Raw genomic sequence first — 15957 nt, forward strand, 5'->3', positions numbered from 1 at the left:
CCTAATATCAGTTGTATTTCTGTTCAGATCAACACAGATGTGGGGGGAAAAAAAAGGAAGGGAGATACTACTACTGCAGATAGTTGGAAAAATGAAAGTGACGTATCAGATTTAATGGGAGGAGCACTGGCTTGTACACGTAGGGATTTTCCCTGTGATGTGGTGAACTTCAAAATCAGTCAGCCAGGGGATTTCCCAGTCTGCCTCCAGAAATATCACTGCAGAAGCAGTAGCTGTTTCACTCTGCTCTTACAGCCCTTCCCGCAAAGAGGCACGCTGCTGTCGCTCTGTGATTTAAACAAGCAGAAGCCATGTCTTTGATAGCCTCCGCTTGGCTCATCATCCTGTGCAATGGTGAGTGGGGAGCCTTGAATTTTTTGTTCTGATCTTTCACTTATTTTGCGGGAATATGTTTTGGGAAAACAGGAAGGAATGCCTCAGCAATCTCTTCTAAAGCCAATGTGTACCTGTGCTTTGCAGTCTGGTGCTTGATCCGTGGGGCTTCTGTGGCTGTTCCAGATATTGCTGTGAGATGTGCTGAAGAAGTGCTGCTGCCCTGTAAAGTTCATCAGGACTCTGCAGTCACCTACCAGACAGTGTCTTGGTATAAAGTAAGGAAAAGTTAGATTACTCGAGCAATCTGCTTTGCTTTCCCACCTGATGCTGGCATGTCTCGTACTAAACAGGTTGTTTTATGAAGAGGCATCCTCCTGTCATGAGGCAGAGACAAGGCAGCAACAGAAGTGTTTCGGCTGATCAGGGAGTGTAGGCATTTTCTATGTCATTGTAGACAGATTATCTGAGCATGATCCTTGATTTGGTCTTGGCTTGCTCTTCTGTTTAACTATTGCTAATCTCCAGGGATCAAAATTCAGAAGTATTGCCTGTACAGCCTGCCAAATACCACTCAAAGATTTCCAGACTTTCCAGGATTCTCCTTTAGAACAAAAACTGATATTTAAATCTTGCAACATAAGTGATGTCATTGCTTGGCTAATGTCCTCCCTACCCGCCCCCCCCCCCCCCCCCCCCCAGAAAGGAGTGGATTTTTTCTTTGAAATAGAAAAGCTAAACAAGTACTTGCTATTATTTAAAATACTTGCTATTCTTTGAAAAGGTTTTGTCTAGTGGGGATGAACATTAAGGGAGGACATGCAGAATGCAGACGGAGAGCTAGAAAATTCAGCATTATCTCTTTGCAGTCCTAGAAAAAGTCTCATGTTGGCTGCCCTGTTTCAGAATTCCCATCTCTAAAGTAGGACAATTCTCTTTACCACCTACTTGTGGGACAACTGCAAAGATTGATCAGAAAGTACTGTTCAACCCTTTAAAGTGAAATTACTCACAGAAAAAGAGACAGAATCATCCAGTGGCTGGAGAACTGGCCACTGACTTGCTCTATGGTGCTATATATTGGCTTCTTAGTGTATAGCTTCAGTTTATAGCATGAGCTAAATGATCAGAAAAATGGAAGGTTTAGCTCTCCTGAATTGCTCACTCCCAGCCATGCACTCCAGCTGCTCACTATGGGCCAGTCCCAGTGGTTACATGATTGCCTGCTAAGTCAACTTTCCACTACAGCAGAAAATCAATCCGGGAATAAAAACGTTGTGGGTTACAGAGATGAACTGCTTACCCGTGTAATGGGAGCTGGCCCATACGGAGGCAAAAAGAGGGAGCAGTGAAGGGAGGAGAGAAACCTCTTTTGGGTGGACACAAACTATTAATATGTCTCTGCCAGAATGTGAAACGACAGCCTTGATTTCCTCAGCAGTTCAATCAAACATAGTTTTTAAATTATTCCTATTGGTAAACCAACAGGCAATGTTACTACACAGGGGTACTGGGTCTGACGCTTGTAGCTACGTTTCAACGGTACTGCAGCAATAAGCAGCTGCCTGCAACCAGGTGACACCTGCAACCTGAAGGTACCCAACTCAGCCAGAGCTGTTTCGAACATGTGGCAAGCAGCCTATCAGTGACTGTGGCATCTGTGGTCTCATCCTTTTTCTGAGATGCTGGGCTCAGTGCTCATGACAGCCTGAGAAGGGGTATTTGCTTGAATATTAGCAGTGAAGCAGGGGTAGGTGTCAACCTGTTCCTTTTTGCCTTCTGCTCTCAAAGGCTGCTAGCCCAGGCCCCAGTTACAGCCACGTTAGGAAAGTACAGCACCAAATAATAATAATAACTTGGACTCTGAGCAGGAAAAAATAATTTTGGCTCAGTGTTCTGCACTAAAGAAACAATACTTCTTCCGCTTGTGGGGCTAGCCAAACAGATGACAGCTGGAAGACCTCTCTGCAGCTCACTGTCATGCGTTGTAGCCATGCGTCCAACCAGGGCCCTGGGTACCAATGTGCCTACTGAATCCAGCTGTCCTGGGCCCCTCTGTGCTCTGCCAGCCTTTGGCTGTGTGCTGCTGTCCCCATCCAAAACATTTCAAAAGGATGGTGAAGGAATGGCAGAGCGTGACCAGGCTACCCAGCATAGAATTCGTCTGTTATTTAAAAAATAGCTACTGAAGGATTAATCAATAAACACCATGTATATCCCCAAAGGGCTAATTAAAAAGTAATGCCAGCAAATGGTAGGAAATTTCAGACTGTAAAGTTCAAACAGCTGTTAGGCTAAATCTTTTGTGTGAGGTCACTTTGAACTGTGCAATAAATGCAAGCAATTAACCTCTCCTTCTGCTACTTTAAAAAGATTATGGTGACAATGTTACAGCACCGTGTTTGCAGCAGGGCGAATGCTCAGCAAACAAACCCCTCCTCCCCACTGGCACTGCTGCATATTCTGAGCAATTAAGGGTCACTTTTATACCATTTTTTGGCGATCTGCTTAAAAAAAGATGCTGTTTAGAAATACCTACGTTTTCAGTTCCATGTGGAGAAAATGTTTAAGCGAGTTAATATTTTAGTGTCAAAATCCAACTGAATGGAATAAAGTGCTGTCGCATTCAGCAATTCCTTCACTTGTGCTGCAGTCTTGTGCTGCAAATGGGTATGCATGCACTTAACCTCTCATAGCAGTAGTATCCTTGGAGCTAATTGAATTATTCACAGGCATAAAGTCGAGAGTCTAAGTAGCTCTGCACAGGATCAGGACCAAAATCAGTCAGCTCCAACAGAATAATTTTTACTTAGAAATATTTAAAGTAGGTACACCTAGCAAGCCAGTATGCCTAGCAAGCGGAGCACAAGGTAGCGCACCATGCCCTTTTTCATCCTAGTCCAGGTCTTGTTCTGCAGTGGCGGTACTCTTTAAGGGAGATCCTTTTGCAGGCGTGCTTGGCAACCCTATGTGCCACAGAGCTACGAGCAGTGTGGAAGTCTGCTAACTGAGAATTGAAAGGTAGTAAGCACCCAAGCATAGGGAATTACATGTAGAAATACTGGCTTGAATCTCTCTGTGTGCCAACTATAAAACAAGAATCTAGGTAATCTAACTTTATCTACCTATCTATCTTCCTCACAGAGCTATGGAGAACTGAACAGCTTCTGTCTGCACAGTTCATTGAAAATAAGAACTGCTTCATGAAAGCTGATCATTATTACTTTATATCTAGTTTACGAGTAAAGTTTAAGCACACATAAATGAAGTCACAGTAGGTATTTAGTTGTTTTGTTCAACTGTTAGCCAGAAAATATCCGCCTAAAACAGATCTTGAGGAAGAGGTGGGAAGGCCATACTTCAGTGGAGAAAAGGTCATTACCTTTATTGCACTTGCTTGGAAAACTAAATTGTGGCAGAAATAGAGGGAGAAGTCATGTTACAAAACAAGAACAAACCTTATGGACATTTAGTATTAATTATACCATCCTTGAAAGGAAAGTCCACTGACTAAATATTCATAGTTATTGTCTATTGGCATAACTAAATGTTTCTAATTTACTTCAATCTAATTTCTAGTGTACCTAAAGAAATACAGGCAAGTTCTACTCAGATATCTATTCAACTAAGAGTAGTCCCAACACATTCATGATTTAGAAAGGAAGGGAGCAGTGGAAATGATTTCATGGCCAAAACAATTCTTTTGCCTGACATGAGCTAGCACAGTATGCCCCCGGCAACTTAAAAAAAAAAAAAAAAAGGCAGTGTGACAGAAGCAGAGGGCTTTTCCAGCTGGGCCTACTAATGTGTCACATGCAGTTCCTTGACTGCTATTCTGTGTTTAGGCAGTTTTTCTGGTGCTTTTTTTCTCCTCCCTAAAGCACAGACTTGACTCACATGTGCCCACAATTTATTTGTGTTCAAAGTTAACATTGGTATGCCTACATGGCACTGTATGGGAACCATATGGACGCACTTTCAGCACTAATCAAATGTGAAAGTACTTTTGTGCTGCAAAATAGGCCTATTAGATGATTTCAGCTCAGTTGTGATTCATTATATATTGGCTATCAGGCATTGCCAGAATTCTGGATATTTTATTTTGGAAAATAAATTCCTTGTGGCTGTACATATTTTTCAGATCAATGATCTCTTTAGCAGCCAGAAAATTCAGCTTGGCCTTTATTCTCAGTAAAATTTTAAACAAAACCATTTTTACAATCATCCCACCCTCAGGAAAAAAAAAAAAAGTTAATGTTACTGCTTTTCACTTTTACATTGACATCAACCTTGGACCTGAACCATTTTACTTAAAATAAAAAATTGCTTTTATGGTAAAAGTGGATTATATTGGCAGTTTGATTTACCTTGGAGCCGAAGTACCACCTTAATCTGAGAAAAGTTCTATGAGAAAAGGTATTTAATGAGAGCAGAGAACATGAGTTAGCTTAAAAACTGCTTGATCTCACAGGTGCATGATAAAATTAAGTTTTAATTGATTAGCTGGGTTTAAGTACTGTAGCACAGGTGAATATCCTTTATTTAGTGGCCGTATCATATAATGCTATAGCAGTTTTCAAAACTGCCGCTAAACAACAGCCAGCTAGGAAGTGGAGCAGTGCTCTTCCTCCTACCGCCTCCTTGTTTTCAGTTCTCTGAAAAAGAAAGGTTTGCCAAAGGGCATTTATGTTTCGGAGGCGTAATTATTCTATCCATTTCTCAGAATTTATCCAGAGAACAGAAGCGTATCAGCTTACCAGTATTTTCAGTTGAACCTATCCCTTTTTAATACCCATAGTATCACCACCACTACTCTTATCAATAAACTCCCAGCCAAGATAAACTCATAGGAATCTGTCAATTGACTAATGAATATCTGTGAGAAAATTGCAACTTCTTTAGACCAAGTATTTCCATGCTTTTGCACAGATGGGCTTGTGTCAATCTATCTTCAGCATTTCTTATGGATCACCTGGTCATTAAGCTTTTAACTGAAAACACTGCGCAAGTTAAGTATTTCTTAAGACTGTTTTCTACTGCCTTGTAGATCAGTATAAGGCTGCAGATCGTACTGTAGGAAATATTGGTATAGAGAGGGAAAGGGGAAAGAAAAAAAAACTACATTTATCCAGTAAATTATGCACTATAAATTACTTGGCCAGCCACATTAACTATAGATTACTGTGAGTTTGTGCTGTGGGCCACCACATTATGATTTGTTCTCTAAAAAAGAGAGTGTTAAATGCCTCTGATTTTACTGATGATTAAAGTGGAATAAACTGAAGTTAAACTCATCAAAATCAGGGGGTTACTCTGAATCTGCAATGCGCTAAGTAAGTAGAAATTTGTCCCTCCTTGCTGCATCTCTGCACCTACATTTTCTTACTGATATCTCTGAAGCACTAAGACTTAGAATAGTCCTTAGTCTGAGTATGTAAGGCTTAATCTGTGACACAGGTCCAAAAATTATGTCCGGAAGCTGAAAAGATGACCAGTGGAGGCAGAGCCTATGGGACCCAGGTTTTATGGTCAGCCTTACAGGAGCTCTTAACCGGGAGATGGGTTGATTCAACTACTTTTACAGCAAAGTCTCTTAAATTTCTACTGCTTCCTTGAATGATTAGCATTTGTAAAAATTAAGAGACAGAGAGAGAGGAAAGGAGAAACAGGATAGTTAATAATGTTTTTTGGAAAGAAAGATTTTTTGAAAGAAAGATTTTGGAAAGAAAGGAAGTATCACCTCCCTCCGCCTGCTGGCAACGCTCTCCCTTATGCAGCCCCAGAGACTTCTTTCTGCAAGGGCCCATTGCTGACTTTTCGTTAAGCTGGTGTCCACTGGGACCCCCAGGAGTTTCTCTGCAAGCTGCTCTCCAGCCAGTCCTGCTGGTCGAGGTCTCTGTGAATGGCAGCACAGCCCTCTGGTGTGTCAGCTGCTCCTGCCAGTTTTGTATCATCTGCAGACTTGCTGAGGATGTGCTCTGCCTCATCACCCAGGTCATTAATGAAGACATTAAACAGCATTAGCCCCAGTATCCACCCCCAAAGACAGCATTGTCTCTCATTGTTTTCCATCACCTTCGTGGCAATAGACCTAACCCTAAGGCTGATTTCTGAAAAGCCTGTGACAAACACTGCCACTGGCCAGTGTATGTATGTGTGACAATAAAAATAAACTCATATTTATTTTGTTGTTTATATTTCTTAACAGATAGTTTTATGCAGGCAGATAGAATGAGGCTGCCTGCTTGCAGCCCCCTGTTTCCCAGCAAAAATCTTGCTTCAATAATCCCCAGCAGCCACCACTATAACGAGTCCCTTTTTATGCAAATAGATTCAATAGTATATATTTCTGTTGGTCTCCACATGATTCACGCTCTGCCTTTTTCATTTTGGTAGAGCCATTAGCAGAAAATATGGGAGCAAGAAAAGACCAACTCCCTTTCCTCAATCCTGGTGCTTAGCAGGAGGAGTCAGCCTGCAGCAGCTCAGCGGACACTAACACGGAAGGGAAATGAAACACAAACAAATCGAGGCAGAAAACGTTTTGTCGCTGATTAAAGGAGAGGATGGTCCCTACACAAGTGGATTGCTGCCACTGACAGTGCTCCAAATCGATACCCTCTAAGCTTGTGTGGAATTAATTAGGTAAAACCCCTAGCATTTACCTTGTGCTGTGCTATCACCTAGAGGAGACTTGGCATGAATTAGCACTGGATTATCATAGGAACTTGAGCTGCAAAATGATCTGTCTAGTGAGAGCCTGCCAAGTAATTCACAGCAGGTGGCAAACAAAGTGGCATTTTGGTAATTTTAATAAGGTTTTGGGGAAAAAGAAGTTAGCTTGAAGTTAGCGTATTTAAGAGGCAGAATGATGACCTGAACGACATTTCATGGACTTCCTTTTAAATGACTGGGATATGAGGCCACACTGTGAAAAATGATGTTTTCTTGCTGCTTATATAATTTAGAAAGAGAGGGTTTGACATTTTATGCTAAGATAGTAAGAAGTAAGATTGCACTGGAAAAAGGTTTGGTTCAGAGCGTCAGGGAAAGGGTTGCTGTAACCTCTGAGCAAGGATGAGTGCATTGCATGTGCAGAGGCTGGGAAAAATGCCACCAGATGTCTCTGCAGCCTAAAAAATGCAGGGAGGCCGCTGAGCACAGAAGCAACGCAGAGGACTGCCTTTGCTCCTCATTAAAGAGGAGATTTAGTGGAAGTAAGAGCATATAAACCCACAATCAAACCCATGAACTGTTCTTCCTCCCCTGGTGCAAAGGTTTGAGACCCCCCCATCCAGATCACTAATGTCTCCCTAGGTGAAGGAGCCAGGTGAGGCCACAAAGTCAACTTTTTCTTCTATTTTGGGGAAAGGCGTGTGGTTCATACAGCCTTACGAGCAACGCTTTAGCCTACACAGAGCGTGAGCTCTTCTGACCTGCTTGTCTCCAGGGGTGCTCTCACACTACTTGGCAGGCCTATAATTATGCTTAAACTGAGCACCTCAAAAAAACTGGAGGAAATAATCTATCCTATCTATCAGCAGCCTCTTAAAGTAGGGAAGTTAAGCCCATTAAGCAAAAATCTCCCTGGAAAAATGTATATGGCTGGGCATAGGTTACATGGACTTAGCTTATTTCCCCCTTATACTGAGAGCAGAGCTTGCAATTGCATAAGCAAAGTGTTTTCCAAGTCCCAGGTCTCTGTCACAAGATAAATACATGGTTTACCCAACAAAGCAATTATTTGTTCTTCCAGTAGGATTTTTAAAAGCCTAATTTTCCTGGGGTAGATCAGGCCTCCTATCTGCATTTTAGGGCAAAGTGAAGTTCACTTTATTGCCCTGTGGACAGTTTTGTGAGCAAGAGGGTGGCAAAGGAAGGGAGCATGGCAAAAATTAGATCCAAGGGAGGTCAGCTCTGTCGACTTAACTGCTGTTGACCCATCGGTAACCAGATCTGACTCTAGCCTGTATATTATAGTTCCTCCGACTACCTCTCTGATAATGTGCAGGGCCTTAAAATATCTGTTCTTTGTAGCAAAGTGAAGTCCCTACAGCCTGAAAACCACCATAGATCTTGCTTGTCTCTGGGTTGCTTGGGTTGAGTATAATAGGAAAGAGAAGCTGGGGTGAAGAGGAATTAAGAGGAAGTAGGTACTTTCTTCCCTGTTGCTGGGTAAAGTGTGGAAAGCCCCAGGGAACTACTGCTCCATGTTTCAGTTGATGCACTAAAAAAAGGCTTTCTGAGAAAAGATCTTTATAACAATGAAAATCTTATGTCTCAGTCCAATTCCCTCACTCCCGAAAGGTTCCCCAGCTTGCAGCTTATTTTACACCACTTTGGGACTGCAAAAGTTAAAAAGTGTGAAAGGGCATCAGGCCCATATTTCTCTCTCTGGATTCCTCAGCATGCTTTCCTCATGCAAGCACATGAAAGCGAAACCAGATCCTCCTGCCTTAACGAGAGAATTATATTAATTTTAATAACTTACAGTGTAACTGTTATACCCTGATGCAGTAGCTATACAGATACAAAATAAGCACCAACATGAAGTCCAAAAATGTGTCTATTAACAAGAAAAAAAATAATAAAAGCCCTGGCTTGCATTAGTTATAGGTTTGGCTGAAAAGCTGAGCCTTGGACTGTACGAGCTAGCTCTGGCTCTGCTGGTCTGCAGATAGACTGAATTCATTGCTCAGGAAACCTTCACGGAAGGCAGGCTGCCTTCAATCCCAGCAAGCGACACTGATGAATAAGAACGGACATGGGCTAATTTAGACTTTTCTACCATCTTTCAAATCAAGTTAGTGATGCAGTTCTTCTTTGTGGTTCCTAGCCAATTGTCATTTCCAGTGCATCCTACTGCCCCACACTGCAAACTGTTCTGGGAATACACTTCATTCCTCCAGCAGCCGCTCAGCGATGCCAAGGAATGTAGCTGTTCTGGTTACAATTAAGAAATTCAACATAAAAATGCTCCCAAAGTGCACCAAAACCTGCTTGTGACCTTCATGCAACAGAACCTGAAGGAATCGAAGCAATTTTTGTTCTTTGGTTCAAAAAAGAGTCAGAGAGCGGCACAAAAATACCCATTCCTCAAGAGGTGTGCTGTGATTTGAGGAGCCATTTTCACAGAAACTGACACGGGGAAGTGTAAATTCCCGGGCTGTGTTCCTGCAAGGACCTCTGGGCTACAGGGTGGCTGGAAGGATGTCAACCTGCGTGGCCAGAACTGACGCGTTTCAGTGCGTGTGCAGGAGTGGGCCGGTTTAGTTCCCACCATGGCATCACAGAAATCCTGTGGGCAGGGGATGGGGAGGCCATGGTGGAGCTTCCCCACTCCCTGCCACCCTTGCTGGGGAAAGCCAGTCCCTGGAGCCACCACCAAACAGTGAAAGAGGCTGCCTCCTTCTCCCTCAGCTCCCGCCCTGGGCACCGTCTCTCTCTGACGTCTTTTGGGGCCTCTATTTAGACACTTTGAGAGCAAGCTCCTCCACTTCGTATCTTTACCAGATACCACTTTGTATCTCAATGTCCAGATGAGGTTAATTAAGAAGCCACACAGAATAATTCTGTGTGTGCATGCATGCACTCTTAAACATAGCATATATTTAAACAAAAAAGCAAATATATTTTGGCTGTGTGCATGAAAGCACTAGAAGCTTTCAAAGCCCCCCTCCCTTTTTTAGCCTCAAGCTGGATTTAAAAGTCTTTCCCCTAAAACTCAGGAGGACATCGTGGCTCAAGATAAGAAATATATTTGTATTTTCCAGATGGCCGGACACGGTGAAGGAAAAGCATGGAAAGTCCTGGATGTGGACTCTCACTATCTAGAAGAACTTGGTGGGTCCCTGGAGCTCTCCAACGACACTCTCTTTTCCCTGAGGATCAAAAATGCTACCAGCCACAACAGTGGGATATATAAGTGCACTTTGTGGGAACCAAGCGGAGAACGCAATCTAAGTGGCACAGTCACACTGAAAGTATCAGGTACAGTAGAGACTCTCAGCTCTTCTGTGCTCTGCATGGCATTTTGGGAAGAAAACAATTTTGAAAATGTTTTACAAACACCAGAACAGTGTAACACCTTCCTCTGTGTTTTAGGTTGCCCTGGAATACCAGAAGATGAAAAATGGAAAAAATACAAAGCAGAACTTTTCATGCTGACTTGCCTTGGGATTTTTTACTTACTGCTCATCTTTTTTACCTGTGTAAGTAATTCCCTTTCTCATAAACAAACAAACCAACAACGAAAAGCTCTTATTTTCTCTGCTAGCACCACCTTAACAAAGACAGTCAGAAGTTAGTTTTCATATTTAATTTATGACCAAATCATTTAAATTCCCACACTGTATTTTCAATGCCAGAAGAAAGCTCAGGCACACAAGGAACACAGGATGGAGATAAAGATAAATTTCTCCCAAAGAGATAAAACATTTCGCTATACCCTGATCTAACTGAGAGCAGACAGTCAATTTGGTGCACCCTGCTGCTCATTTCTGCTTCCATTTACTCCAAGTGCAAATTCAGTTTAAGAGCATAGCAGCAGCTCTTCTGGTTTGATTCCTGGGCAGAATTTGTCCAAGACAGAGATACTGGCCTCTGGGATCGCTGCCTCACTATGACGTTGCTTTGTGTGACAGTACAATGGACAAATTCAAGTCCATCTATTTTATGCCTCTGTTTCGTAACCTGTAAAATGGTGACAACCCCACTTCAGATGGACTCTTTTGCAACATTTGGTGTTTGTTGTTAAACAGATAGATATGTTAAGATGTTTGGAAGAGAATCCATCTGCAACTGAAAAGTAACATTATAAGCAAAGGCAATGATAATGGTTTGGCAAGGCCTGTTACCCCTTTCTTTGGGTTGACTTTGCAAGTGGAGTGAACAGAAAAGAACAGGCATTAAGAACATCACAGGAATACAGTGCAGTATCAGTACCAGTCTCTTCTTATTGGCGTTTTGTCTGCATGCTTAATTCTGCCTGGTAGTTCTGGGAAAGATGGGGAGAGGAGGTATCTGAGAAGCTTTGTTGGCAGAAGGGGAACTGTGCTTTGTACGCAATATTAGTGAAGTCACCCGCTCACGCAGGAAAATGAGGAGGCCTGTAGTTCATGCCTTGAGTTTCAATACAGTGCAATACCAGCTGTATTTCCAAGCAGTTGTTTTGTTCCTTCCTTCGCGTTCCTTTGGGATTGCTACGAGATACAGTTATAGGTAGGCTTTATTAAAAACAAAACAAAAACAACCTCAGAGTTTTGAGTGGTCATTTTTATCTTTTGCTGCCTACATTGTATTGGCCTTATTGTTTTGATCATCGGCACATGAATCTTTACTGTTGTTTGGAGAATATCTAATCAGCTGCAGCTAAATGTAGCTTTTCATGCATCTTCAGGGAGCAATTAAATTTATGCCTGTCTCTTTTCTAGATTGACAAGCCTGCCAGTAATTTGTGCTGTTCAGACTAAAGTTTGACATGATAAATCTTGTAGGAATTTGTTAGGATGAAAGTATGAAAGCCAGCATATCAGTCAAAAAAGACAGATACCCCTATTCTGCTCAGTGTCCTGAAAGAATTTCAGATCTCTAAAGAAACCTCTCCTTCCTATACACATAAAAAAGGTCCACTTTTAGTTATGTAATTAAAAAAAGCTAAACCATATGCTGTAGATAACCATTTTAATGGAATTACATGTACCTTACTCCTGTGTGAGAGTCTGGTCTCTGATATCAACTTAGCTTTCAGCAAAATTCAATATTGCCCTGATCTTACAAAGGAACTTTTTTATTTAACATGTTTGTTAAGTTCTTACAAGTCTCCTTGTCCTTTCTGTGCCTAATCCGCACTGAACTCAACAGTGACATTAAGTATAAGACCGGTGACAGGACTGAGGCTTTATTTTGACAACTTGATGAAAATGTTTCAGACACTGGCCTGTATCGAAGGCAGGTAGAAGCATAATTGCCACAGGTTGATGCAAGGCCTATTTATATGAAAACTTGATTTAAATATAAGTTTCATTTTGTGGCTAAGTTTTTTATCCTGTAAAGTTCCTGTAGTTGAGCAAGAAACAGCAGCTTTTCCATTCATTTTTCACTGGAAGCACCCAGTAAAGGAAAAGGTGTTGTAATGAACCATGTCTAGCAAAGAGAAAAATCAAAACTCTATAATTTTTAAAGCCTGCCTTTCAAAGCATCTCTCAATTTTAAGCCTTCCTTTCTGTTTTCTTCCAGACATGTCTAAGAAAAGATAGTATGTCTCCCAACTATCATAAAACCAGAAAAGATATGAAACACATGCTTGTCCTCATCAGTGCACATGAAATGACAACTTTCCAGGATTTAAGCAGTGACAGCATGCACGAAAATCAACTTCCTTCAAGTTCTGTCTAAGTTGAGGTTGTTGACGGCACTATGGGCTCATCAGTAAACATGACACAAGATGGATAGCTGAGTGGTATGGAGAGGAAATAAACGCTAATATATTGCCTCTTCAGGACAGTCTGATAGTATGGGCAATCTGTCAGCGGTCTGCTTGCACTGGACAAGTCTTCAAAAAGGATTGTTAAGCACTACAGTAACTGTCGGGTGTGCGGTGGCTAACATGCACCATTGCAGCTATACTTCTGTGTTACAGTGCTATTATGAAGCTGAAATAAACTTCATTTCACTCTTCTTGTTCTGAACAAGACTGACTACTCCTGTGATATGAAGACAAGGCTATAGGGAGGCCATGGCAGCATAAAGCCGGTGGATTAAGCTCTTTGCTGAACTAACAGCTCTCATCTTTCCAAAAAAAGAAAAAAAAATCAAGCACAACAGTTGCTGCAGTCAGAAATTTTTAGCAAGCTAAGCATGCAGGGCTCTCCCTGCTCTGCTCTCTGAGCTCTCATTCCAGATCGAGTGCCTTTACTGGAAATGAGATGTAACTCGTAACACAATGTTAGCTTATCACGAAGAAGTAACTGCATATAGTTGTCCTGGATGAATCAAATCAACTTTTTTAAATCTCAGAGTGACAGGCTGAAATGTAAGGAAGGAGAAAATATTCTGGAAATCCTTCTGGCCCGAATGGAACTTTTCATCCCTTTGGGAGAGGTAACGATGGATTTATACAATGATCCATCAGCTATTTCCAAAGGCATCTCTAGCCGGGTCCTTCCAAAGGGAACTGCAACAAGACTGTTAACTTTAAACCAACAACAACAACAAAAAAGGCTGAATCAGCACGTGATATTAAGGATATGCAAAGACAAATTATTTTGTGTTTTATAAACCATAAAACAAAATGTATGCAATGCCTATGTCAGTGGAGTTACACTAGTGATGACCAAGGTCATGGCTCGGAAGAAGTCAGCCATCTGTATCTTTGGAATATATTGAGTCAGCAGTGAGATACAGCAACAGAATATGGGGCAAATGCACATCTGCTCTTGGTGTTGACAGTGCACAGTATATGTGAAATGAGGATATGAGAAAAAGCCAAGCTCAGGCACATAGTACTACAGACAGGAGACTCGTGCTCTTGGACCAACGACAGCAAGAGTCTGGAGGCTAAGAATCAAGGCACCTCCCTTGTCAGGGTGCCAGTGCAGAAGCTGAAGCAAGAGAAGTCTAGAGTAATTGTAGATGTTTATGCTGAGGATGGAGCCGCAGCGTGAGAGTATGCAATCACCTAAGAGCACAGCCAATGACCTCTACAAAAAAAGTGAAATGAAATCCTTCAAACGCTAAACTGAGCTATTTGGTTTTCATTGCAATCTGGAACTCTAGGCTATGTGAAGGAGGCTCTGTCTGAAATCTTTTGACTAATTTTGAAGCATTGACAGGAGAAAAGCACCATGAGTCACTCAGCAGCACCCCTGTGAGCGGAGTGGATGTTTACACTGATAGACTTCCAAGGGGCTCCTGTCCAGAAGAATGGTTACATGAGATATGTAATTTATTCAGGGCATGGTAAATTAATGCCACATTTGCTTTTTTAATAATCAATTTTACATATAATGCATGTAACATACTTGAAATAAGAATTCAGAGGTAACCCGCCACTAATTTTTCCTGTGTGCCACATATGGCAAAATAAAATTAGAAAAACTCCATATCAATTCTGGTTTATTTTACAGCTAATCAAACTGCACTGAATGATGTGAAAGCCTGATCAAGTCTTTTCTGTGGGAGAGCTTGTGTATGTGTGCATACTTGATTAAGGAATGGATGATTTTGTCCGTTTCTAAAGAATTAAGATCATTTAAATTTTCCTCAAATTTTTATTTTTTTACCCTCAAAATACAGTTTAAGGCACCTGTTCCATACTGACAGGCAAGTTAAGGAAAACACAGATGTGTTTCAGTCTCCCTGTACTCACTTATAAACATGGTGCATCATCATGAATGACTTGCATGTTTAGCTGGCAATAACATGAACTAAACGTGCATATGTAGTAGCCATATAACCGACCTGGGGTACTTTGAGTGTACATATGGCCAGAAGATAGTAAGAGCTGACACTCACAGGATGAAGGGAGGAAGGGAAAATTCATTTGAAAGAGATTGATAATTAATCAGTAACAAGGGCTGAAACATGTTCTGAATTATTTCTTCAGATGTATAAATAAGATCAGATCACGTGGGACAGGATGAAAAAACAGACTCTGTGTAAACAGCTATGCCCATTTTTTCCTGATCCAAACTGTCTGCAATACAGAAAATTGGGCCTGAGGCAACAACACTGGGAGTCAAATTTCAAGCTCAGAAGTTTCAGCCTAGTTGATTCTGGAGCTTGTTTTAGGCCCGGCTGTGCTGTAGAAGTGATTATGTTCAAGGCCACTTAAATACATTCAGGAATTTAGCAGTAATAAGCAGTAAGAAAGTCTTAGGCTGAAACACTTGACCGAATCACAGAGCTGGTAAGCAACAGGCAACTTCATAAAGCAATGAAGGTACATACATATCTAGGATTTAAAGAATGTAAATAAACTACCACGGTATCATAGGACAGTAATTAATATTAGCTAAAAATATTGCAAATGAAAACTAAACAACTGAAGGATAAGGCCTACTATGTCAGAGGGACTTCAGCACTGACAAAAGAAAAAAAAAAAAGAAAAAGTCTCAGCTGAAAATCCTACAGAATAAGGTAGATGTTTTTCTGTATAATATCTCAGAAGAGATGGTGATCCTTTTTTTTTTTTCCCAGATAAGGACCTGTAGATCTAAATAGCCTATTTTAAAATTACTGCCCCAGCTAACCCAGCATACACATGGTAGAGCACATACACATGTCTTAAGAATGCAGCACTTCAGTATTGAAGGGAGTATGCCCATATATCGCACAATCTAGAGGCTGCTTTGATTATACAGAATAATTGCTTTGTTGGACAGACAATTTTTTCTTCTCTACCACTCTTCCTAATATTGATTCCTTTAGTTTTGCAAGCTAATATAATAGCATATGTATATGCTACAACTGTACTTTATAATGCTTTCTCCCGGAACATCTTGAAGTGCTTTACAATCAGGAATGCAGTTACTCTCAACGATCCCATGAGGTGGGAAATACCATAATCCTTATTTTCCATATAAAAGCTAAGACACCTAGAAATCAGGAAGCCCTCTGAAGAAG

At 41.3% G+C, this 15957-nt stretch overlaps 2 protein-coding genes across 2 annotated transcripts in view; one reads left to right on the forward strand and one right to left on the reverse strand.

Annotated features, from left to right (window-relative positions):
- The window catches only part of LOC138066135 (uncharacterized), a 96402-nt gene that overhangs the window by 25126 nt on the left and 55319 nt on the right, over nt 1-15957 (reverse strand). The gene's annotated exons all lie outside the window — the stretch shown is intronic.
- On the forward strand, nt 197-14435 carry CD83 (CD83 molecule). Its single transcript, XM_009688757.2, has 5 exons — nt 197-354; nt 481-611; nt 10107-10323; nt 10438-10544; nt 12571-14435. Exons 1-5 carry the CDS (start codon nt 312-314, stop codon nt 12727-12729), a joined length of 657 nt encoding a protein of 218 aa, XP_009687052.1. The 5' UTR covers nt 197-311; the 3' UTR covers nt 12730-14435.

The sequence above is a fragment of the Struthio camelus genome, chromosome 2 (assembly GCF_040807025.1).
Source record: "Struthio camelus isolate bStrCam1 chromosome 2, bStrCam1.hap1, whole genome shotgun sequence".
In the NCBI taxonomy this organism is placed as follows: Eukaryota; Metazoa; Chordata; class Aves; order Struthioniformes; family Struthionidae; genus Struthio; species Struthio camelus.